At 37.2% G+C, this 25150-nt stretch overlaps 2 protein-coding genes across 8 annotated transcripts in view; one reads left to right on the top strand and one right to left on the bottom strand.

The window, feature by feature from the left end:
• Window positions 1–17874, bottom strand: part of TMEM167A (transmembrane protein 167A) — a 36214-nt gene extending 18340 nt beyond the window's left edge. For 2 of the 3 annotated variants that reach the window (XM_082458330.1, XM_082458331.1), the window contains exon 1: window positions 17722–17874. In XM_082458330.1, the coding sequence (XP_082314456.1) occupies window positions 17722–17724 (3 nt within the window). In that variant the 5' untranslated portion in view covers window positions 17725–17874. The remainder of the gene's footprint in view (window positions 1–17721) is intronic. The other variant, XM_082458332.1, reaches the window with a different exon arrangement.
• Window positions 17875–17900: 26 nt separating this feature from the next.
• The window catches only part of XRCC4 (X-ray repair cross complementing 4), a 265655-nt gene continuing 258405 nt past the window's right edge, over window positions 17901–25150 (top strand). For 2 of the 5 annotated variants that reach the window (XM_082458237.1, XM_082458234.1), the window contains exon 1: window positions 18151–18332. In XM_082458237.1, coding sequence (XP_082314363.1) covers window positions 18291–18332 — 42 coding nt within the window. In that variant the 5' untranslated portion in view covers window positions 18151–18290. The other 3 variants (XM_082458232.1, XM_082458239.1, XM_082458233.1) reach the window with 3 other exon arrangements.

The raw sequence follows: 25150 nt of genomic DNA, 5'->3' as shown, positions 1-25150 counted from the left end.
ATCAAGGGGATAACAGCCAGCAGACTCTGGGGAGAAGAGGTGGCTGGCATCCATACCAAAACCGGCCCTCACACCAAAAATACTGGACTCACACAGAGTACACATGATACTCCCACGTTGAAAACACCCCTTCAAGACCACAGTAGAAAATGTTTCTCCTAAATCCAGACAGAAGAAGGTAAACAAAATGAAAAAGGAGAGGAGCTACTCCCAATTAAAAGAACAACAGACATCTGAAAGAAATGAAGCAGACCTCACCAGTCTCCTAGACCCTGAGTTCAAAAAGAAGATAAGAAAAGTGCTAAAGGAATTAAGATTACCAATAGAAATGCAGATCACTGTAACAAGGAACTAGAAACTACAAAGATGAAGCAATCAAAATTAGACAACTCAAGTGCTGAGATAACAACCAATCTAGAGCGATCAACAGCAGACTAAATAACACTGAAGAACAAGTAAGTGATCTGGAGAATAGAATGATGGAAATCACTCAATCAGAACAGCTAAAGCAAAACAAAATTTAAAAATGAAAACACCTTACGAGATTTCTGGTATAATATTAACCATACCAATGTTCACATTACAGTGGTTTCAGAAGAAGAGAGGTAAAAGGGGATTGAAAATTTATTTGAGGAAATTAGGGCTAAAAATTTCCCAAGCCAAAAGAAAGAAACAGATATCCAGGTACAGGAAGCACAGAAGGTCCCCAAAAAGATGAACCCAAACAGATCTATACCAAGACATATCATAATTAAAATGGCAAAAGTTAAAAACAATGAGAGAGCTCTAAAGGCAGCAAGAGAAAAACAAAGAGCCATATACAAAGGAATCCCTATCAGGCTATCAGCTGAATGAATTCTCTGCAGAAAATTGCAAGCCAGAAGGAAGTGGCATGATATACTCAAAGTCCTGAAAGGGAAAAACCTGCAACATACTTTACCCAGCAAGAATATCATTTACAATAGAAGGAGATAAAGAATTTCTCAGACAAGCAAAAACTAAAAGAATACAGCAATACTAAACCTACCCTAAGGTCTCCTCAAAAGAGAAAAGTAGCGAGAATTTATACGAAAGTGAAAATTACAATAGGAAAGGCAAATATATAAAAGGATTGAAGATCATTTAAATAAGACATTACATTGATTAAAAACAAGAAGGGACTTCCCTGGTGGCCAAGTGGTTAAGAATCCACCTGCCAATGCAGGGGACACAGGTTCGATCCCTGATCCAGGAAGATCCTACATGCTGTGGAGCAACTAAGCCTGTGTGCCATAACTACTCAGCCTGTGCTCTAGAGCCCGCGAGGCACAACTACTGAGACTGCATGCCACAACTACCGAAGCCCATGCGCCTAGAGCCTGTGCTCCGTAACAAGAGAATCCACCGCAGTGAGAAGCCCATGCACTGCAACAAAGAGTAGCCCCCGCTCACTGCAATTAGAGAAAGCCCATGTGCGGCAATGAAGATGCGATGCAGACAAATCAAAGACAAAAACAAAAACAAACAAACAAAAATTGTAGAAAGCAAATAGAGATAGTTATGGGTCAACATACTTGAAATCCCAGTTAACCACAAAATAAAAAACATACAACAGATTCACAAAAATCAAAAAGAAAGGAACTCAAGCATAATACGAAAGAAAACCATCAAACCACAAAAGGAAAAACAAAAAGAAGAAATCAACAAAGAAACAAAATTAACTGGAAAACAAGGTTTAAAATGGCAATAAGCACATACCCATCAATAACTACTTTAAATGTCAATGGACTAAATGACCTGATCAAAAGACACAGAGTGGCAGATTAGATAAAAAATAAGAACCTACAATATGCTACCTACAAGAGACTCACTTCAGGGCTAAGGAGACACATAGACTTAAAGTGAGGCTATGGAAAAAAATATTTCAGGCAAATGGAAATGACAGTAAAGTGGTGATAGTGATAATCATATCAGACAAAGTAGACTTAAAGTCCATAAAGAAAAAGAAGGACATTATACAATGATAAAGGGATCAATACAATTAGAGGATATTACACTCAATAACATATATGCACCTGGTATAAGGACCTAAATATATATCACTAGAATACTAACAGACATAGAGGGAGAAACTGGCAGAAATACAATAATAGTAGGAGACTTTAACATCCCACTGACATCAATGGACAGATCTTCCAGACAGAAAATCAGTAAGAAAACAGATGTCCTAAATGACACAATAGACCAGTTGGACTTAATTGACATCTACAAGACACTACATCCCAGAAAACCAGAAAACACATTTTTTTTCAAGCGTACATGGAACATTCTCTAGGATAGACCACATACTGGGTCACAAAACAAGCCTCAACAAATTTAAGAGCATAGAAATTATTTTAAGTATCTTTTCTGACCACAATGGTATGAAACTAGACATCAACCACAGGAGGAAAAATGGGAAAAGAACAAACATATGGAGACTAAACAACATGCTACTAAAAAACCAATGGGTAAAGGATGAAATAAAAGAAAAAAAATCAGAAAATACCTTGAGACAAATGACAATAAAAACACAACCTTACACAATCTATGGGATGCAGCAAAAGTGGTTCTAAGAAGTTCATAGCAGTACAGGTCTTCCTCAAGAAACAAGAAAAATCTCAAATAAACAACCCAACCTACTACCTAAAAGAATTAGAAAAGAACAAACAAAACCCAAAGTGAGCAGAAAGAAGGAAATAAAGATGAGAGAAGAAATAAAGATTAAAAAAAACCCCAAACTAACAGAAAAGATCAGTAAAACGAAGAGCTGGTTTTCCAAAAAGATAAACAAAATCTACAAACTCTAGCCAGGCTCACCAAGAAGAAAAGAGTGGGCCCAAATAAACAAAATAAGAAATGAAAAAGGAGAAATAACAATTGATACCACAGAAATATAAAAAAATCATAAGAGAATACTATGAACAATTATATGCCAAGAAATTGGACAACCTAGAAGAAATGGACTAGTTTCTAGAAACACACAGCCTGCCAAAATTGAGTCAAGAAGAAACATAATTTTAACAGAACGATCAAAGTGAAACAGAACCTGTAAGAAAATACTCCCTGCAAACAAAAGTCCAGGACTGGATGGCTTCACTGGGAATTTCTACCTAACATAGAAAGAACTTAAACCTATCCTTCTCAAACTGGTCCAAAAGGTTGAAGAGGAGGGAACTCTACCAAATTCATTCTATGAAGCCACTATCACCGTGTTACCAAAGCCAAAGACATTACAAAAACAGAAAATTATAGGCCAATACCTTTGATGAATATAGATATAGAAATACTCAAAATGTTAGCAAACTGAATCCAACAATACATTAAAAGGATCATACACGATGATCAAGGGGGATTTATCCCAAGGATGCAAGGATTTATCAATATCCACAAACCACTCAATGTGATATACCACATTAGCAAATTGATGAATAAAAATCACATGATTATCTCAATAAATATAGAAAAAGCAAACAAAATTCAACATCCATTCATAATAAAAACTCTTGTGAAAGTAGATACAGATGAAACATATCTCAACACAATAAAAGCCATTTATGACAAACCCACAGCCAACAATACTCAACCCTGAAAAGCTAAAAGCCTTCCCACTAAATTCAGGAACAAGACAAGGATGCACACTCTCACCAATTCTATTCAGCACAGTATTGAAAATCTTAGCCACAGCAATCAGACAAGGAAAAGAAAAGGTATCCAAATTGAAAGGGAAGAGTAAAACCGTCTCTGTTTGCAGATGATATGATACTCTGTTTAGAGAACCCTAAAGTCTCCACACAAAAACTAGCAGAATAAATGAATTCAGCAAGGTAGCAGGATACAAGATTAATATACAGAAAGCTGTTGCTTTTCTTTACACCAAAAATGAACTATCAGAAAGAGAAAGTAAAAAAACAATCTTGTTTAAAATCATCTCAAAAAGAAAAAAAAAAGAAAACCCTAGAAATAAATTTATCCAAGGAGGTGAAAGACCTATATGCTGAAAACTATAAAACACTGATAAAGAAAACTGAAGATAACTCAAAGAAATGGAAAGATGTCCCATGCTCTTGGATTGGAAGAATTAACATTGTTAAAATGGCCACACTACCCAAAGCAATCTACAAATTTAATGCAATCCCTATCAAAACACCCATGACATTTTTCACAGAACTAGAACAAATAACCCTAAAATTTACATAGAACCACAGAATTCCCAGAATTGCCGAAGCAATACTGAGGAAAAAGGACAAAACTGGAGGCATAACACTTCCAGACTTCAGACAATAGTACACAAAGCTACAGTAATTAAAACAGCATGGTACTGGCACAAAAACAAACATACAGATCAATGGACAGAATAGAGAGCCCAGAAATAAAACCACACACCTACAGTCAATTAATCCAGAACAAAGGAAGCAAGAATATATAATGGAGAAAAGACGGTTTCTTCAACAAGTGTCGTTGGGAAAGCTGGACAGCTACACATAAATCAATGAAACTAGAATATTCCCTCACACCATATACAAACTCCAAATGGATTAAAGACCTAAATACAAGACATGACACCATAACTCCTAGAAGAAAACATAGGCAAAACATTCTCAGATATAAATTGTAGCAACATTTTTTTTAGATCAGTTTCCGACGGCAAAAGAAATAAAAAGCAAAACAAACAAATGGGACCTAATCAAACTTAAAAGTTATTTACAGCCAAGAAAACCATCAACAAAATGAAAAGACCACCTATGGAATGGGAGAAAATATTTGCAATGGATGAGACCTACAAGGGGATAGTATCCAAAATACAAAACAGCTCATACAACTCAATATGAAGAAAACAACCCAATCAAAAAATGAGCAGAAGACCTAAAACTAAATAGACATCTCTCCAAAGAAGACATTCAGATGGCCAATAGGCACATGAAAAAATGCTCAACATCACTAATTATTAGAAAAATGCAAATCCAAACCACAATGAGTTATCACTTCACACCCATCAGAATGGCTCTCATCAAAAAGTCTACAAATAACAAATGCTGGAGAGGGTGTGGAGAAAAGGGAACCCTCCTATTCTGTTTGTGGGAATGTAAATTGGTGCAGCCACTATGGAAAACAGTATGGAGGTTCCTTAAAAAAGGAAAAATAGAGCTATCATATGATCCAGCAATCCTACTCCTAGGCATGTATCTGGAAAAGATGGAAACTCCAATTTGAAAAGATAGATGCACCCCAGTGTTCATAGCAGCACTATTTACAATAGCCAAGCATTGAAAACTAGTCAAGTGCCCAACAACAGTGGATTGGTTTAAGAAGATGTCATACACACACACACACACATGCACACACACACACACAATGGAATATTAGCCACAAAAAGAATGAAATACTGCCATTTGCAGCAACATGGATGAACCTAGAGAATATCACACTAAGTGAAGTAAGTTAGAGAAAGACAAATATCATATGACATCACTTATACGTGGAATCTAAAACGTAATACAAATGAATCTATATACAAAACAGAGACAGACTCAGAGACGCAGAAAACAAACTTATGGTTACCAAAGGGCAAAGGGACATGGGGAGGGATAAATTAGGAGTATGGGATTAGCACATTGCTTAGAGATAAGCAATAAGGGTTTATTGTATAGCAAAGGGAACTATATTCAATATCTTGTAATAACCTGTAATGGAAAAGAATCTGAAAAAAATATATCTGAATCACTTTGCTGAACACCAGAAACTAACAGAATATCAACTATACTTCAATTAAAAAAAAAGTATTTCTTGTAAAGTCAGAAGTTAGACAAAGAATAAGAGTTATAAAAAAAACTATTTTAAGGTGAAATTATTACTTGCAAATATAAAGTGTTACCTGAAAAGCCCAAAAGAATCTAGTGAAAAATGATTACAGACCATAAGGGAATTAAAATTGAGTAAGGTGGCTAGGCACATATTTAAAATACTTAAATCAACAATCATCAAAATTACAATATCAACCAGTTGAGAAACAAAATGGAAAAAAAGGACTCCATTTATAACAGCAATTAGAACAAAATGCTAAAATATATAGGAATAATCTTAACAAGAAATCTGTAATATTGGCATCAAAGGCCAATTGACAAAGCCTTAAAACATACTGAAGCATACAAAAGTAGAATGGAGTGGTATGCCAGGTTCTTATATTGAAAGGCAATACTGTAAAGCTAATCTATAAGTTTAAAATGAACCCAACTGCAACAAGTTACTTTTTTTTTTTGAAATTGACAACTGATACTGAAATTCATATGGAAAAATAAGTAAGCAAGAATAGCCAGGAGATCCTAAAAAAAGAATTAGCTATCAGAAACTGTCATAATATTTTTTAACCTTTTACACATTTAATGATTTTTATTTGCTATCTATTCAAAACATTTAAAAAAGTATACATGTTATTTGCCAATATTTTAAGGACAAAAAAATGCTTCTGTACAATGCTAAGTGATGGAAAAACATGATTTCACAATCAGTATATCTGTAGCTATGTAAACCTTTATGCAAAGAGAAGACAATGAAATGATTATCACTGGAAGGTTTTTAACCTAATTATCAACTTTTCTGGATTTCTCAAATTTTCTAAGTGTTACGATTATGGTCTGAACAAGGTAAAATTGATTTGTAATTACTATTTTAATAGCTGTTCTCTGTGCAAATCATTTCTTCATGGATATAATAAGGATAAAATTTAATATGTCTTGGTTTTTAATTGAACTGGATTTTAACCTTGCATCTGTGAAAGCAAGTAATATATATTTTTAAACTTGAAATAAATCAATAAAGGAAATGGTGATCAACTCTAGAGAGAAATCATAGTATCTCACAATGCTTATTTTTAAAGGTCATATTTTGAACGTGTATATGAATTTGTCAATGAATAGTATTTGATAATAATCTAATGAAATATAAAGCACAGGCTTCCTCCTAGCCAACATAACTAAACATGTATTTCATATCTACTTTGTCTGGAGCATGAGGGTAGACACTGGATCAAAAAAAGTACATAGCAAGACAGGAGACAAGATGGCGGAGTAGAAGGACTTGAGCTCATGTACTCTCACGAAAACACCAAAATCGCAACAAACTGCTGAACAACCATTGACAAAAAAGACTCCAATCTACCAAAAAAGATATTCTACATCCAAAGATGAAGAAGCCACAACAAGACAGTAGGAGAGGTGCTTTTGGCAGGTGGGTGACCCACAAACAGGAAAGTACTTATATTGCAGAGGTTCTCCCACAGGAGTGAGAGTTCTGAGCCCCACGTCAGGCTCCCCAGCCTGGGGGTCTGGCAGTGGGAAAAGCAGCCCCCAGAGCATTTGGCTCTGAAGGCCAGTGCGGCTTGAATGTAGGAGCTCCACAGGACTGGGGGAAACGGACTTGACTCTTGGAGGGCAAACACAAGGTTTCACGTGCACTGGGACCCAGGGCAAAGCAGTGACTCCATAGGAGCCTGGGTCAGACCTACTTATGGGGACTGGAGGGTCTCCTGGGGAGGCAGGGAGTGACTGTGGGGGCAAGGACACTGCTGGTGGAGGCCCAAGGAATACCCACTGGCTGCCATGTTGGCCTCACCCAATGGCCTGCAGGCTCCAGAGCTGGGATGCCTCAGGCCAAACAACCAACAGGGTGCGAACACAGCCCCACCCATCAACACACAGGCTGCCTAAAGCCTTACTGAGCTCACAGCCAGCTCTAAACACACCCCTTGACACGGCCCTGCCCACCAGAGGGACAAGACCCAGCTCCACACAACAGTAGGCAGGCACCAGTCCCTTCAACCAGAAGGCCTGCACAGACCCCTGGACCAACCTTACCCACCGGGTGCATTTCTATACACTAATAACGAAAGATCAGAAAGAAATTAAGGAAACAATCCCATTTACCATCGCATCAAAAAGAATAAAACACCTAGGAATAAACCTAGCTAAGGAGGCAAAAGACCTGTACTCTGAAACCTACAATACTCTGATGAAAGAAACTGAAGATGACACAAACAAATGGAAAGATATACTATGTTCTTGGATTGGAAGAACCAATATTTTCAAAATGATTATAATACCCAAGGCCATCTATAGATTCAATGCAACCCCTATCAAATTACCAATGGCATTTTTCATAGAACTAGAACAAAAAAATCTTAAAATATGTATGGAGACACAAAAGACCCTGAATATTCAAAGCAATCTTGAGAACGAAACGGAGCTGGAGGAATGAGGCTCCCTGACTTCAGACTATATTAGAAAGCTACAGTAATCAAGACAGTTTGGTACTGGCACAAAAACAGAAATATAGATCAATGGAACAGGATAGAAAGCCCAGAGATAAACCCACACACCTATGGTCACCTAATCTATGACAAAGGAGGCAAGAATACACAATGGAGAAAAGACAGTCTCTTCAATAAGTGGTGCTGGGAAAACTGGACAACTACATGTAAAAGAATGAAATTAGAACATTCCCTAACACCATACACAAAAATAAACTCAAAATGGATTAAAGACCTAAATGTAAGGCCAGACACTATAAAGTCTTAGAGGAAAACATAGGCAAAACACTCTGACATAAATCACAGCAATATCTTTTTGGATCCAACTCCTAGAGTAATGGAAATAAATACAAAAATAAACAAACGGGGCCTAATTAAACTTAAAAGCTTTTGCACAGCAAAGGAAACCATAAACAAAACGAAAAGACAACCCACAGAATGGCAGAAAATATTTGCAAACCAAGTGACTGACAAGGGATTAATCTCCCAACCTAAACATCCACCAACAGAAGAATGGATAAAGAAGATGTGGTACATAATATAATGGAATATTACTCAGCCATAAAAAAGAATGAAATAATGCCATTTGCAGCAACATAGATGGGCCTAGAGATTATCATACTAAGTGAAGTAAGTCAGACAGAGGAAGAAAAATATTATAATATCACTCATATGTGGAATCTAAAAAGATGATACAAATGAACTTATTTACAAAACAGAAACAGACTCACAGACTTTGAAAACAAACTTATGGTTACTAAAGGGGAGAGGTGGGGGGGAGGGATAAATTAGGAGTTGGGGATTAATATATACACACTACTATGTATAAAATAGATAATCAATAAAGACCTACTGTAAAGCACTAGGAACTCCACTCAATATTCTGTAATAATCTATATGGGAAAAGAATCTGAGAAGAATGGATATATGTACATGTATAACTGAATCACTTTGCTGTACATCTGAAACTAACACAACATTGTAAATCAACTGTACCTCAATATAAAATAAATATTAAATTTAAAAAAAGGACATAGCATGATTCCTTCTTTTCAGTTTATAGTTGACAACAAAAATAACTGATATTCACGGAATTCTTTGTTTTGGTTATCCTATTTATCCTCATATTTGAGGCAGTTGTTATTAATATCCTTCTTTTATACATGAGACAACTGAAGCACACAGTAGTTATAATCGAGTTAGAATATTAAACTTTAAAAACTCAATAGCAACTCATAGCATATGTAAATGATAACTCAGCAATGCTCACAAAAAAAGAAAAAGAAAAAAAAAAAGAGGCATTTTCCCAAAGAAAAGTCAGGAGAATCTTCAAGGAGAAGGCAGGAACTGAGTCAAGCCTTAAAGGGCACAGTCACATGGCAAAGAATAGAGAGCAGGCTCCAGAGGAGACAAAAGCATGGAAAACGTCCCCACAGAATCAGGAATTCGCAAGTTCAGGGAATAATGAGCAGACTTATTGTTTTAAGCAAAGGATTCACTTAGTTAAGTGGTTGGAAAAGAAATTTGCAAAGTAGGTTTATCATCTTCCTAATGGAGTATCTAAATTCATGATTTTGCAACGTATACTTTTTTTTATTCCTTGAATGTCTTGTTAAAGAAACATGCTTAAATGGTATGTCTGGGATTGGTTTCTAAATAATCCAGTGTGTATGGTGGGAGGCGTGGGGCTGATGATGAAACGCTAAGTATCTGAGACTTCGTTACACTCTTCTTTCTTCCTTTGTATGTTTGAATTTTTTCAAAATAAAAGATTTTTAAGAGGCACTTAAAAACATACTATTATTAAAGAAGTGGGGTATGTATATATACATCTGTGTGTGAAACCATTTACAACTGAAAACCATTTACAAATATGCACTATATGATACATACAACTTTGTTCCTGCGGTTTATAGACCCTTAAATTTAAACAAATAATCTTAGGTGGTACAGTCTTTTAGATGTACTCAGTCTCTGGTCAAGTGTTTCAAAACTCACGGACATTAGCCTACCACTGCTTAGCCTACCTAAGCATTCCTCTTAATGCTTAGCATCTGTTGCCCACTGATATAAAATTTTAGTCTCAGAGTTAAAGGAAACAGATGTTACTGTTCTTCAGAAAAATAATTGAGATGTTCAATACGAAAATGTTATTAAAGGGAAGGGAGGAAGCTAAGAAGAAAGCAAACATATTCGATCACAATATAGAGGGAAAGATGATTAAAAAAAAAAGGTGATAAGGGAAGCAAAATTCATTTACTATGTTTTTTTCTCAGATCCTTCAAATCCTGCAACCTTTTCCAAGGTACTCCGTGCTTTTGTACATGCTATCTATTTGTTTCAACCTTCTGGTCTCAACTCAAGAGTCATCTCTTCTGAAAAGTGTTCCTTGTCAGTAGGGACAACCTACTCTCCACACCAAGCAGAGTCTGGATCTTTGTACACCTATGTGTTACACACAAACCTGCCACCCAAAATTGTAGTGTAATTGTCTCCTCTATTTTATTGAGGTTCTTATCAATCCCCTGTGCCTATTAAACAAAATAGTGCACAGTAGTCACTGAAAAATGCTGAACTAACAAGAACTTGACAACAATTGCAAATAATGAACATTTTAACAAATTCAAGAGAACATTTTAACAAATTCAAAAGCACACTTACATTACAAATTAACAATGCATGCTATGTTTTCTTTATTTAAGAGAAACCTCACATTGCTTTGCACTTATATTTACTTGTCAATGATATTTTGGAAAATTCAGAATGAAGAAGCAAATATATTTATGTTTATGGTAAGGGACCGGGCTGTAGGGTAAAATAAAGGTCTGAGATAATTTCTCCTCAGCATCCAAATCTTTTATCACTAACTGGAATTCAGAGAAAGTTCTACTGAGCAGCCAGCCTCGAGGTGCTTGCATATGGGACGGTATGTGTTTTTCTGAGTCCACTTAATTTGTAAGAGAGACACATCCTCAAGAGTTCTGGATGCCGGAGTAGGCAAGCTGGCTGGCAGAAAATTCTTGGACCTCAAATAGTTCTCAAACCTAAGGTTTACCTAATTTTCATCGAGTACACCCTGTGACAATGCCCTGTGACAATGCCAGGGAGTATACAATGGCACGCTATTCAGTTTAATAAACTTAGCTAACTATTAAACATTAAATAACACACATTGGAACTAAGGAGTTATAAAACACAAGACAACTTGTTTCTTCTGGAGGCTGTAGGGAAGAATCTCTTTTCTTGCCTTTTCCAGATTCTAAAGACTGCCTGATTCCTTAGCTTAGTGACTTCCGGATCACTCTGACCTTGACAACTTCTTTTGTTATGTTATGACTGTCCCGCCTCCCTCTTACAAGGATCCTTGTGAATAAACTGCCCTGTTTCCCCATAATTCAAGATAATCTTCCCATTCCAAAATTCTTAACTGAATCACACAAGCAAAGTCCCTTGTGTCAAGTAAGATAACATATTCACAGTGTTTTGTTTCGTTTTTTTAAAACGGGGTTGGGGAGAAGGGCATTGTCTACCACACCTACAAACATTTCCTTTTTATAAAGAGGTATCCAATAACATTCCCTGGACTCAGGGCTGCCTGTAGCAACTTCTGGAGCACATCCTCAAATACAATCAGAATGGTAACCTTTGCGGTCCTGGAATACAGGAGCCCTGCCCTGACCCTAACTGGCAATATGAAAATCCCAAACTTTTTTTCTCCAAAGGCCCCTTTTACTATCCCTCCATATTCCAGACCCATCATACTACTCATAGCTGATTAGAGCTTCTGATATGCTTAAAATCATTGTACTAAACTAACTGATCCAAACCAGAGGAAATACACTTCATGACTTAGTCACTTTGTATAATCAATCTGAAGTAAATCGCAATTTGTTAGGCCACTGAAATAACAAAAATAATTCAGACTTTCAGTTGGTCACCACTAGATCAAACTGTTCATCAATGAAAGATAGAGATCGGTCAATGCAAAGCTTAGTTTCTAAACATGAAATAACCTCTAGTGTTGACACATCTCTTTAAAAATCTCTATTCTCAAGTCAATTTGAAAAGTTAGGAATATTTATTTCAGATTCAATTTCTATCATTTTTATCTATAAAGATATAATTTCTTATTTTCAGTCATTCCTGAACGTTAAAACTATATTAAGTATGGATATAAGGGCAAGAATTCAATACAGAGTTTTATTTTTAGCTGTATAAATAAAAATGCTTCTAAGTAAAAGAATACCCAAAACATTAGGAATAGAGGAAAAAACGGGGAAAAGATCCAAGCAACAGAACATAACAAAGAAGGAAACATTGAGAAAAGCAGAAGAAATACACATATTGATATGCTAAACAGTGCTCTGCCCAAGATGCTAAATGACTGGTTGCTAACTGTACTTAATCTGCAGAAAAGACTTCGACTAAGCCTCCAGTATATTCATTAGTCCTGGATCACTTGAGCTTCATGGAGCTTATTTACTTATTTTTAGGATTAGCAACACAAATTATTTAACCAATGTATTGATTAAGGGCCCTTTTTATGCATAACACTGTCTGGGAGCTTCAAATGTTGACTATGTGGGAAATACATTTCTACTGACATATTAACTAATTCTTCCAGTTTAACTGAATACCAAAATTTTTTAAAACTCCAAACACTAACAATTTTACTTGTTTTAAAAACCTACTGTTTTTACACAAAACTAAAGTCGTTGATCCCTTTCTGGAGGTGGACGGAAACCCAGAAATGACATTCCTGACCTGATTGTGATAGAAATTATACAGCACTGGAAAAGTGGGTCAGCATTTTATCATTTACAAATCTAGGTTAGGTCAGCATTTCCCAGCTAGTTTCTACCTGTAAATTCATATGCACCACTATTATCTCTTAAAATGGAGAACGTGAAAATACAGGGACAAATGTAAGGTAATATGTGAATGTGCAAAGACACCCAACACCCCGTGTGCCCAAGATAAGTGACCACAGGTGACTGAAAAGATTTCTAATAACACACAGAAATATTAACATTTTCTTTTGCACCTCAACTCTGTTCTCCACTGGCAACATGGGTGGTCATTTGTGCCTATTTTCATCTCATTGTCATGGTACCTACAGTGCATTTGCTATATTTGTGCTGCTTAATTTGAGCTATTTTACAGACACCTCACATCTAAATATGAAGCAACAAGAGTGTCACAGGTATTAACAAGAGAAATCATACATATAACTATGATTAATAGTAGACTTAAGAAAATGGAGATGTAAATACTTCACATGTCCTTATTAAATGATTGATAAGAGAAACTATTCTGAAGGAAAAGTGCAAATTCTGCTATGAAAAAAGTACTCTGATCATGCAGTCAGATAAGACAAAGAATGACAAAATGGAAAAACCTGCAAATATAACGAGTCAGGGTAGGAACACTGGCTACTCATTAGAATCACCTGGAGCTTTTAAAAACAATCAATGCCCAGAAAATTGGACTGAATTGGGTGGGCATATAGTTTTCTCAAAGTTCCCTGGGAGTTTTTACTTGCAGTCAAGGTTACAAGCCAGTATGCTACAGAAGACCAGCATCTACTTCAGTTACCTACCTATTAGCCTGAGGTAGTAGTTTTCAAAGTGTAGTTTATGGAATCTTTTCATGGGTTTATGCAGTCAAAACTACTTTTATAATGCTAAGAAAATACCTGCCTTTCTACTGTGATGCCATTTGTATTGATGGTGCAAAGGCAATAGTAGCTACAGAATTATCATCTTAACAAACTCCCTCCACCCTCAACCACTGAGGCATACAAATGCTGCTTTTCCTCTTGAATTTCCTGTGGAATTATCGGCATTGTTGTATAATAAAAAGGGCTCAAGATTTGGTGACAAACAGAGCTGTTAAGTTTAAATTTGAGCTTCACTATTTATCAGCAGTATGGTCTTGGGCAAGACACTTAATCATTCTGCGCCTTTTTCTTCATATGTACACTGTGGCCAATAATGTAAGTTTTCAATAAAGCACTGCATGTAAAACACATGGTAGAGTAGGTGCTTAATATTTCCTTGCAATCCAACCAATTATCTAAACTGGAGTTGTGCTTCACCACTCCTTACTAAGCACCATCAAAATGATTTTATTTATCCTTATCTTTCAAACCTAACTACTATTGTCAAGAGTTAAGGCATTCAATCATCTACTATCACTGTACTGTTTCTAAACTAGTCTTCCAGATTTTAATCTTCTGTGTAAATAGACCCTGAACATTGTTACCAGTTGGTTTTCCAAAATGCACACCATTCTCTTCCCTGCTCACAGTCTTTGTCAGGTACACAAACATCATCAAAATATAAAGGCCTTGAAATGACTTCAAGATCTGGCCCCAGTCTTCCTAGTCTCATCTCTCATCATTTCACGGCTTAACTTCTATTCCTGCCAGTCCCCAAGCAACTATTTGACTTCATGCACTTTGTGTCCGTAACTACCATTTCCTTTTTCTGTCTGAAGGATAGAAAATGCTTTCCCAGCTCTAGCTAATGATTCCTTCCCTAATCCCTACTCACTCCTTAATATACAGGTCAGAGTGTAACTTCTTTGGGGATGTCTCCCCAGCAGTTCTGAGCCACAATTATTCTTTCCTCTGTTTCTAACATATTTCCTATGTATCTCAGCTACAAGATGAGGGACACTATCTCACACCCTTTCTCTGATATTTAACTATAAAATGTGGGCAATAGGTCTTACTTTGCAGGGTTTATGAGCATTAAATGAATATATCTGTAAGTCATGTAACACATCAACAGAGGAAGAAATGAAGACAAACTTCCTCAGGTTGATCAAGCAAAGGCTGGGCCCTGGGAATGATTCTAACCTTGTTTGGCTCAGTCTAAAGCCCATGTTCTTTCCACCACACATGTCGTCTCTCTACGTCCTAGCAGCTAACACATAAAATTTACTTATTTAATACTCTCCCCCACTGGACTGTAAAATCCTTGAAGACAATGAGCATGTTTTACATGACTTTGTATCCCCAGACTCTCATTCATTTGAGTACCAACTCTGACACTGTGATGTAGAGATTAAAAGACGTAGTTTCTACTTTAAGAGCTCTGCCTAGAGAAGGGAAAAATATAGGCAACACCTTACTGCTGTTTTCTATGCAAGAGAAACACTGGAGGTATATACATGGGGTACAGATGTCCAAATAGATACCTAAAAGGAGCAGAAGAAAATAGAAGGTACAGGGAAGGCTTCTTGGGAAGAGATGAAATTAAATGTATTAATTCATAAATGATATAATTATCAGACTGTTTATGCTTTGATAGTTGTAAATTATTATTGCTGATAAACATTTTATGGTCTTCAAATGCATTTTAAAAAATGGATTCATTAAAATACAGTAATTCAGATTTAAGTCATTATCACTGGGCTACCTCACAAATATACCAAGTGTAGGTACAAACTCAAAAAGAAACCTCATTGTGTAGCTCTTCCAACTACAATGTACATTTTCTGAAATGTGGACAACTTAAGCTCACAGGAACAGAGCAGGAATGAAAAATTAACCACCGGGCAGTTGTTTCTATTTTCCCCCATGTCTGATTGACATGTTATATTTGAGAGCAACAAATCATTACGACGTATTTTATCCTCAGTTATGTTGTTTTTATTAACAACGGCATGAGGACTTCCGGCATCTGGACATTAAAATAAGTTTGAGTTCTGGCTTCACTACCTACTAGGTGTATAACCCCAAGCACGTCAGTCTCCTTGTGCCTGACTTCCATTGCCTGCAAACATATATTCAGTTTCAAGCCTGAAATAAGACAATGCTTATAAACTGATTTTTCAAATGCAGCCTGGCACATAGCAAGTGCTAATAAACGAGAGCTATTATAGTTACTTTGAAAAAACAAGTATGGCCAGATGATTCAAATACTATTAATCTTAAACACAGTATGTCTTGCTTCTAGATAGTACATAAGACAATAAGATGATGAAAAGAATAATCTATCTCTGACTGTACTATGAGCAAAATAACCCAACTTCAGCCTCGAAGAGCATATGCAAGAATTAAGAGTAACAGTTTCTCTACTCTTTTTGAATTGAAAAAGGAACCACATTTTCTAAGTTAAATAACCGCTTACTCATGACACAAGTGTATCCGTCCTATCATGTGGTAGGTGGAGAAAGAAGTGGGCCAAGGAAGGAATAACCTCTAATAAACTGCCATCTCCTCTATAAACGGTAAACTTCTCCAGGGAAGACACTGTGACTTATGCCCCAGCTATAACCAAAGTAGCTGGCATAAAGCAAACAACAATTAATGAGTTTTCGATTAATGTCTAAGGGTTTTGTGCTGTATGGGATTCTGCAGGAACTTCTGGAAACACAAGCTCAGCAACTTTTCACTGTAGAAGAGCTTTTTTGTCATGGTTGCTTTTGATACTATAATAAAAGGCATGCATCTTTTCCCCATAAATATGCTCATAAACGCAAATCTGGCACATGGACCTCATACATTCACCGCGAGGGCCTGGTGTAGAGGCTGTTGGCATTTACCGTAACAAAAGTGAAATGCCTGCAGACATAGCTTGGGAGACTTTTGCTATTACTACTGATTATTACCTCTGTCCTCTGCCTATACTGGCTTTATTTTTCTCAACCTGGAGACGTAAGCATTTTGCGATCTTTTGTGACTTATTTCAAGCTTTTCTAAAAGGCCCAAACTATTAAAGGAATCTGCAATAAGACAAAATAACACATAAAACCTTCTTAATGTGTGGAAGGGGAGGAAGGCCCGAGGCCAGACACACTCCAAGCACATTAAGCTCCTAGAAGAGAAGCCACCTCCGCAGACAACTCCAATCATTAAAATATAGCTCATAAAGTAGCATCTCTAAAGTTGAGAGAATGGAGTTGGAGGGACCTAAAAGGCCACTAATTCAACATGTGAAAATTAAGGTGTAGCACTTGGGGCTTATTTGACAACAGGGAAATAAAAACCTGGATCAGGCCCGCAGAGAGATAAGGCGCCGCAAAATAACAAGCGCAAACCCGGGCAGCTCTAATGCCTCAAAATGACCACAAAGAGTCTAAGTAACCGATGGGTTAAACCAAACCAGCGCACTTCTTCGAAACAAGTCAGGAAAGTGGCCTCGGCGTGTGAGGAGGGGTTCCGCGGCCCCGGGGTCTTTCTTGGGCTGCCGGCCCTGGTTCTCCCTGGTTGGACGTGGAGGGGCCACATGGCTCCCGGGCCTGTGCATCCTCCGAGGCCCGGGAAAATCAAGTCAGTGACAGGGTTCCCTAGCCGGGGACCCGGGATCGCCGCCCAACCCTCCAGCCCTTGTGCGGGCCCGCAGCCCCTTCACAAAGCTCAGCCGCGACCCCGAAGCCCCGGTTCTTACCATAGTGAGGCCGGCGAAACCCCAGCCACATCACCCTTCCGGGCCCGGGGCGGAAGAGGCGTACAGGCCGGCTTGCCTTTCTCGCTCCTTCCGCGGTCTGGTTGGGCCTGTCAGGGTACCTCCTCCTGAGCCGCACGTCTCAGACTCTACGATAGGCTCCTCTCTACCGGAAAGGGCGGGGTGTAAATGCCGTCATTCAGCCCCGCGGAAGTAAATGACACTCTCATTGGCTGCTGGATGTCTGCCTGTGGGAGCGGGCCTTTTGGAGGAGACCGGAAGTGGAGTTACTGACAGGTAGGGTCCGGAAGTGGCGACTGCCTCGGTGGTCCAGTTCTTTTCTTTTTTTTTCTCTTCTTTTTTAGCTTTGTAGAACTCCGCAGCGCGCACATTTTTTCCTGCTTGGAGCCCCTCCCCCCACGATGTGTAAGCTTTTGGCCCTTCTGTTTATGGACTCTTCGGGAACACCTGGGTTCCCTGGGCTTACACGCAGGGCGTTCATCTCCTGGGCTCCCTTTACAGTTTCTCCCTTTGCACCTGAGAGAGTCTTTGGAATGTAAAGCGCCTTTGAAATGCCCTGTAAAGTTGTGGAATTAGGAGGACACTTGAATTCGGTGGGTTGTGTTGAGAAGGTGTTGGATTATTTCTCTAACATTGGCGTCTCTCTCTTCCAATCCCCAGCATTTTGTAAATTGTAAATGGGTTCCATCTGGGGCTGAAACGTACTAGGCCCGTTGGGGTCAGGAAGGAACTTTATGTGGTAACAAATGGAAAGGAACTGCGTTTCCTGAGTTCAGTAGTTGATTAGGTACTCCAGAGAAGGAGTCCAGCTGCAAGACCAATAACATGCCAACTTTTTCTTTTAATCAGTAGTATTATTATTTAGCTTTCTCTAATTTTAATAATCCCATTAGATAAGGCTCTATTTCCCCCCACCCCGAGATTCTTTATAGAATGTTATCAGTTTTTTAATGCTTTGACTTAAAGTGGGATAGAGAAAAAGAGGAAAGGAAACTTACATGAGGTGTTGATTTATGTGCTGTTCTTGGCCAAACTATGAGACCCTTCTATATTTAGGGCAACACAGTGATTAGAACATTTGGGTTTCTCCTGTGATTACATCGTTGGCTACAGCCAACACGTTTTCTTTTTTCTTTTTTTTTTTTTAAACCATAACTAACTTTACTTTTGAATCTATTGAATTGTTAAGAGTTGGTCAAATACACAAATTTAGCAAGTATTTAACTGAGCTTTATTCATGGGATCATGAGAGTGCAGCAGAGGAATAAAGATGGCCTGTTCCTTCCAGAAATTTAATGGGCATGGGGAAGAGGGGAATAAGAAATGTATAAAAACGTACTGTACCCTCCTCCTATCAAAAAACAAGCCATAATGCTCTGGCTTTTGATTGCTTTAGAGTATACCTTGCAAGTGTTGCCATTCAAATTAAATAACCTTGGCTTAGTTATGGAAATTATGTTGTGCAACTCATCAAGCTTGGCTTCTAAAGTAGTAACTGTGTCTGCAGACATTTTGCTTTCATGTGAAGATTGTCTTCATCTTTATGAACGCTTAGGGTAATATGTAATACCTGAAGTGCACCAGGAAACTGAAGTTGTTAGAGATCACAATTGATTTACTATATTTATGGATTTGAATAAATTTTAGGCCATGGGCTCTTATGTACTTCAGCTTCAAAACAGGAAAGAACAATGTCAGTTATTTTAAAGTTACCCATAGAGGAACCCAAATAGCAATAGATAAGGCTGAACATACGTAAATGTGTAGTTTGTTTTTCATGTATCACAGCAACAAAGTTATCTGATGTGTGGCAAGATCTCTAGGGAGGTGGTAATTGAGCTATATGGTCATTAAGCACATAAACTCCCTGCTCTTGGTTTTCACTGCCAGTGAACTAATGTAAGTACTATCTTTCATTGCTGTTTCAGAAGTCTACTTTCCATAGCTCTGCTATGGATTCTCATTTCAAACTGTCTTGGATCATTTTCTTACTTACTAAAAATGAAATCTGACTCTATCATTTCCTTCTTCAAAAATTATTGTCTCTCCTGCATCCAGAAGAGTATTTTTAACTTTGGTTTCATGGGTTCAGTAGGATTGTATGCAAAAATAGTATGTATTTATGTTTTTCTGTGGAGAGAATGCATAGGCTTCCCCAGTATTGTAAGGATTAAATGAGTTATTACAAGTAAGTCATCTAGCCAGGTATTTGACATACACTAAGCACTCAGTAAGGGTTGCCTGTTGTGTGCCTGGCTTGCTTTCTTCACTTAATTAAAAACTCTTTGAAGGGAGGGATAATGGTGGAGGGCTGATTGACTTGCATGTTGGGCACTCAATAAAATGTTTTTTAAATTAATGGTATTTAAAATTAAATTGTTATCGCTTTTCTATCACCAGACCACTTTCTTCCCTCTTCTCTTTTTACTTTGTGTCTAGTATTGATAGCGTTGATTATTTCCTTTTATCTGACTTCCTTTTTTTCCCTCATTCAATGATATTCTCATATATTAAAAGACAATGGTTTTACTTAACTCGTTTTCTTTGATCCCCAGCTAGTCTCCATAGACTGAGATTGAAGTTTTTTGTTATCTAGTGTTCGTCTTTGTCCTTTTTCTCTCCCTCTTTTTAAATTCTCTTTCCCCATGGCTCTTAGATTAAGACCCATAAAATTTTGATTGACCTGCATGTTATTTCTTTCACCTTAAGAAATGCTTCTTTTAACTTTTCTCTACTTCCAACCCCATTTATTTGCTCCTCTGAGCAAAAATCCTTTAAGGAGTTTCTATGCCCCAAGTCCCAATTTCCCTTCTACTGTTCTTTCTTGAGATCCCTTCAACATGGCTATTGCTCCCCCAAATGCTCTTGTTAGTGTCACCAGTCAGTCTGAAACTGTGAATTGTTCATTTCGATATATCATTGCTATTTCTTGTCTCCAAGCCTTTGCTCATGCAGCTTCTTCTGCCTGGAATGTGTTTCCTTATCTTTTTCCTTCCACTCCTAAACCTTTTCCACCTTTTAAGATTTATATCAGATATAACTCAAGGAAGCCTCCCCTGAAATTTCAGGCTGGTTAACGTGCTACTTTTCAGATGAGCTCCCACCCTGCCTCTGCACTTTACAAGCTTGTATAATAATCCTCTTTGGGTGTTTCTATCTCACCAGAGAGCTGGGGATATGTCTTACTCATCTTTGAGATATGAAAACCTGGTACATAGGATGTAGTCAGTGAGCATTTTAATGCATTAATGGCATGACCAAAGTCACTCAGCTACGAAGCTGTAGAGTTTTGATTTCAATCTGGGTCTTCTGAGTATAAAATCAATGCTTTATTTGCAATACCTTGTTTTCAAGGAAGAAGGTGGCTATCTTCAAGCTAGTTCTTTTTGTACTAGTAGGAGGTAATTAATGCATTTTATAGCCCTGGGCAGTTTGTTCCTTGTCCTTTGTGAAGCTGATGAGAAAGTGAGTTGTGTCTTTTTCTAAAACACTGGCTGAAATCAGTGAACAGAGGGTTATTATAGTCAGCAAATTTTTAATATTGATAAAATTGGGCTCTTTCTAGAAGAAAAACACCACTGAGACTTTCGTTGCCCAAAAGAAAAAATCTGTGTGAGAATTCCAAACTGTTGATGAAGCATTCATGCTTTTACTAGATGCCAGTATTGCCAATAGCTTTAAATTAAACTTTTGTTTTTGTGCTGTTGGGAAATCCCAGGGTATTTACAAGGTAGTGCACAGATTTTCTCCCAATGATGGAAATTTGCTCTTAAGATTGAGTTAATGATGGTTAGTTTGTTAACATGATTTCTGATACTTGGCACAAAAGTTAGGTACACTAATTTTGCATGTAAAACACTGTTTAATTCTAGATAATGAGCCAGACTTTCCAACTACCTTTTATGGCAGGCATTCTGGATTCAAACTTCTCTCTGACTATCATCATCATTGTTGCAGTCTGTAAACCAATCTTTTATAAATTTGTCTAGCTTTTAGGACTAACAAAAAAGGAAATAATTTAATTCTATAAATTCTGAAAATGCTTCGGCGGCTTCACCCTTAGCAATGGGGTTGAAAATGATGATTAGGCTTGGAATTGCTGCAGTCAAAAACAAGTATTACTTGGAGTACACTCCTGAATTTGTGCCTTGTTTCTTTGAGCTTTACTAACCCTGCAGAAGTGACCAAAATGTTGAAATAAGCAAGGAGTTCAATCTGGTCTTTGTGTGAGAGGATGCTATTAGCTTACTTGTAATTTTGTCTGAACGGTTAGTGAGAATTTTATTGAATAAAGAAAGATCTTGCTCAGTTGGAACAGAAACAAGTGGCTGCCAAGAAATAAGATGCAGCCATTGTTGAAGAGACTCATCAAAGTGTCCTGACAGTATAAATATTGACATGCTGAGATATGTCAATATTTACCATAGAATTTGGAAGTTGCCAAGTTCCTGTTTAAGAAATGTGACCCTAGCATTGAACACAGTATATCAATAAATAAGGAGCATGTCCAAATGAACAGCTGCTCAGAGAAAATCTCAGAGAAAATAGGATAACATCTGTCTAAACTTTAGGGCACTTCAAAAGTTAAATTTAAAAAATTTATTGATGCTTCTTTGGTAATTTGTAGGTAGATACATGTATAATATAGTATATTAATATAGTTCTATATGTAGGTTTAACTTAAGTGTTTTTTAAAAAATTACAGCATGGTTGCAATTTATAACTTTGTAAATTAGTGGTGCTGTGATACTCATCTCTAAAATGAATTAAAAAAAAATCTTGCCATAATATTGTGTTTAGGAACCAACCTCTTCATTTTAAGCATTATTCTTACAGAAATTGGCTCAAGTCATGCCTTAGATATTACTTTTGGGAACCAAAAATTTGTGCTCTGAGAATTTAGCAATAGAGAAAACATAAGTTTCTGAAGTTTAACTGTAATGAAGAAATTTGTCCTGGTTATTATCTGAAAACTATGCCTCAGAAGAAAATCTGTAGGGTAATGAGCAAGTAAAGTCAATATGTTTGGTTGAGTATCACAGGTCACCACTGTTAATTCCCATATGACTATCACTGTAATATAACAGAGCACTTGGTGAAAAATAGATGTTGGAAACCTTTATATCAAGTCATTGGGACCACACAAACAACGTTACATCTGTTTTGCAGACTTCTAGAAGGTTAAACTTAACATTCTTAGAATAATAATGGTCCACGCAGTCCTAGAAGAGCATAAACCATGGGTATTGGGACTGGTCCTCTCATTGCTTCTCTTTTCTGATAGCAAAGATTGATGGCTTTTGTACAGTAATCTAATCATGTTACCATATTGCAATGTTATGTTTATATTGTGAACAGTGAATCCAAAGTACAATTGAGGTCATATGTTCTTGCAGAAGCTACATTTGTTTCTATAAATAACTTGATAAACATGAAGAAACAGCTTTGCTTAGAGGTTCATAAAAGGCTTTTGATCTATTTTCAGTGTATTAAAGACAGAAGCAAAAACACAATTTTAAAATTTAAATTGACTGGATCCCTCTTTTGGGGAGGCTTTGCCAATATTTTGAGGTAAGATGTTGAGTTTTAAGGAGAAAGCATTAGAATATTAATTAGTGATTTTTAAAACTTGGGAAACATTTTTTGCCCTGTAACCAAGACTTGAACCTTTGTTTTGAATAGACATATTATGATTTTTTTTTCTAGAATCATTAGCGCCTCATGCAAAATATTTACCAATTGTCTTCTTGAACCACCTGTTCACTGGTTATTTATTATGTAGTGACAACAAAGTCCCAGTGTTTTTGAAATGCCATGTGTTTTGGATTTGATAAGAATGGAAGCACATAAAGCTGAAAATGTAAAACTTCCTGTTTGGTATTGAATATTATGTTTAATAGAGTGTTTCCCAGAGTGTGTACTTATACCACTGATGGAGTATATACATTTGCTTACTTACAACTCTTTTGCACGTACTTTGAGATAATTCACATAACCAATGAATGACAATGAAGATTCGTCCTGAAATATGCCTGATTCCAAAGACTGACACAGGTAGCTTAAGGAAAAAGGAATTTCTTGGCCTCACACCTAAAACACACAGTTAGATCTAGATTCTGGTGCTGCTGAAATCAGATCTGACCTGCTGGCCACCCCTCAGTTCTACTTTCTGCTTTCCTGGTTTTATTCCCAACAGCTCCAGTCTTACAGCGTCGTAACACCAAATCCAGTAGAGAAGAGTATCTATCCTCTATATGCAAATAAAAGTCCTGAAATTGAGGCTTACTGGCCTTAGTTGTCCTAACTTGAATCACATGCTCATCTTTGAATCAGTTACTGGGGATTAAAATGTAATGTTGGTTTAGCCCGGGTCTGTGTTCTGCTGGAACTTGGGGCCAAAAGTCAGCTTGCTCATAGCCTGTGGATAAGAATAGCAGATGTGAGGGGGGTCACTCGAAGTTTTATTGCTACCAGTAGGGAGTCTGTATTGGGTAACAAAAATCAACAAATTCTCTCTAAATGTTGGGTGAATGAACACTTTTAACCTGAATTGTGGTGGGGCATGGACCAAGACACTGATGGCATTCTCTGACCAATGTTTAGTGACAGCTAATAATACAGAACTCTTCAGTTGAGAATGGAGGAGGAAAAGTATAAACTAGAGTCATTCAAATTGGTACAGATTAAATGAATTCAGCCATTTAAGTTAGAATCGTTTATTGATTACGAGCCAGGAACTATAATAGGTGTTTGACTTATATTGGTTAGATAAAAAAATCTAAGATGTCATGAGTCTAATGATGTGCCATAGGATGGGAAATTTTGGAAAGTTTCAGTACAATTATTACTTCTGGTTTCTTTATTGTGGATATTCTGTGCAATCTTTGAATATACTTATGATTCATATTGAACATTTTGTTCAATTAAAATTTTTTACACATTTTGGCCTTAAGACCAAATTACTATTTTTAAAAATACTTGTTTATTTTATTTCATTATTTATTTTCTTTTTATTATTTTTTGGCTGCGTCGGGTCTTAATTGCGGCACGCGGGATCTTCGTTGAGGCATGCAGGATCTTTTTCATTGTGGCGTGCGGGTTTTCTCTCTCTGGTTGTGGTGCATGGGCTCCAGAGTGCATGGGCTCTGTAGTTTGCTGCACGCGGGCTCTAGCTGAGGCGTGCGAGCTCAGTAGTTGTGGTGCATGGCCTTAGTTACCCTGCGGCATGTGGTATCTTAGTTCCCCGACCAGGGATCAAACCCACGTCTCCTGCATTGCAAGCAGATTCTTTACCACTGGACCACCAGGGAAGTCCAAAGACCAAATTATTAATGTATAGCTGATAAATATTGAAATAATTTAGGTATTTTTATTATCAGCTTTTCAGTTGATTATACGAAACAGATTTTTT

The sequence above is a fragment of the Balaenoptera physalus genome, assembly GCF_965194825.1.
Source record: "Balaenoptera physalus genome assembly, chromosome: 3".
Classification (NCBI taxonomy): Eukaryota; Metazoa; Chordata; class Mammalia; order Artiodactyla; family Balaenopteridae; genus Balaenoptera; species Balaenoptera physalus.
Note: the sequence above shows the minus strand (reverse complement) of the source record. Positions and strands in the feature narration are given on the sequence as shown.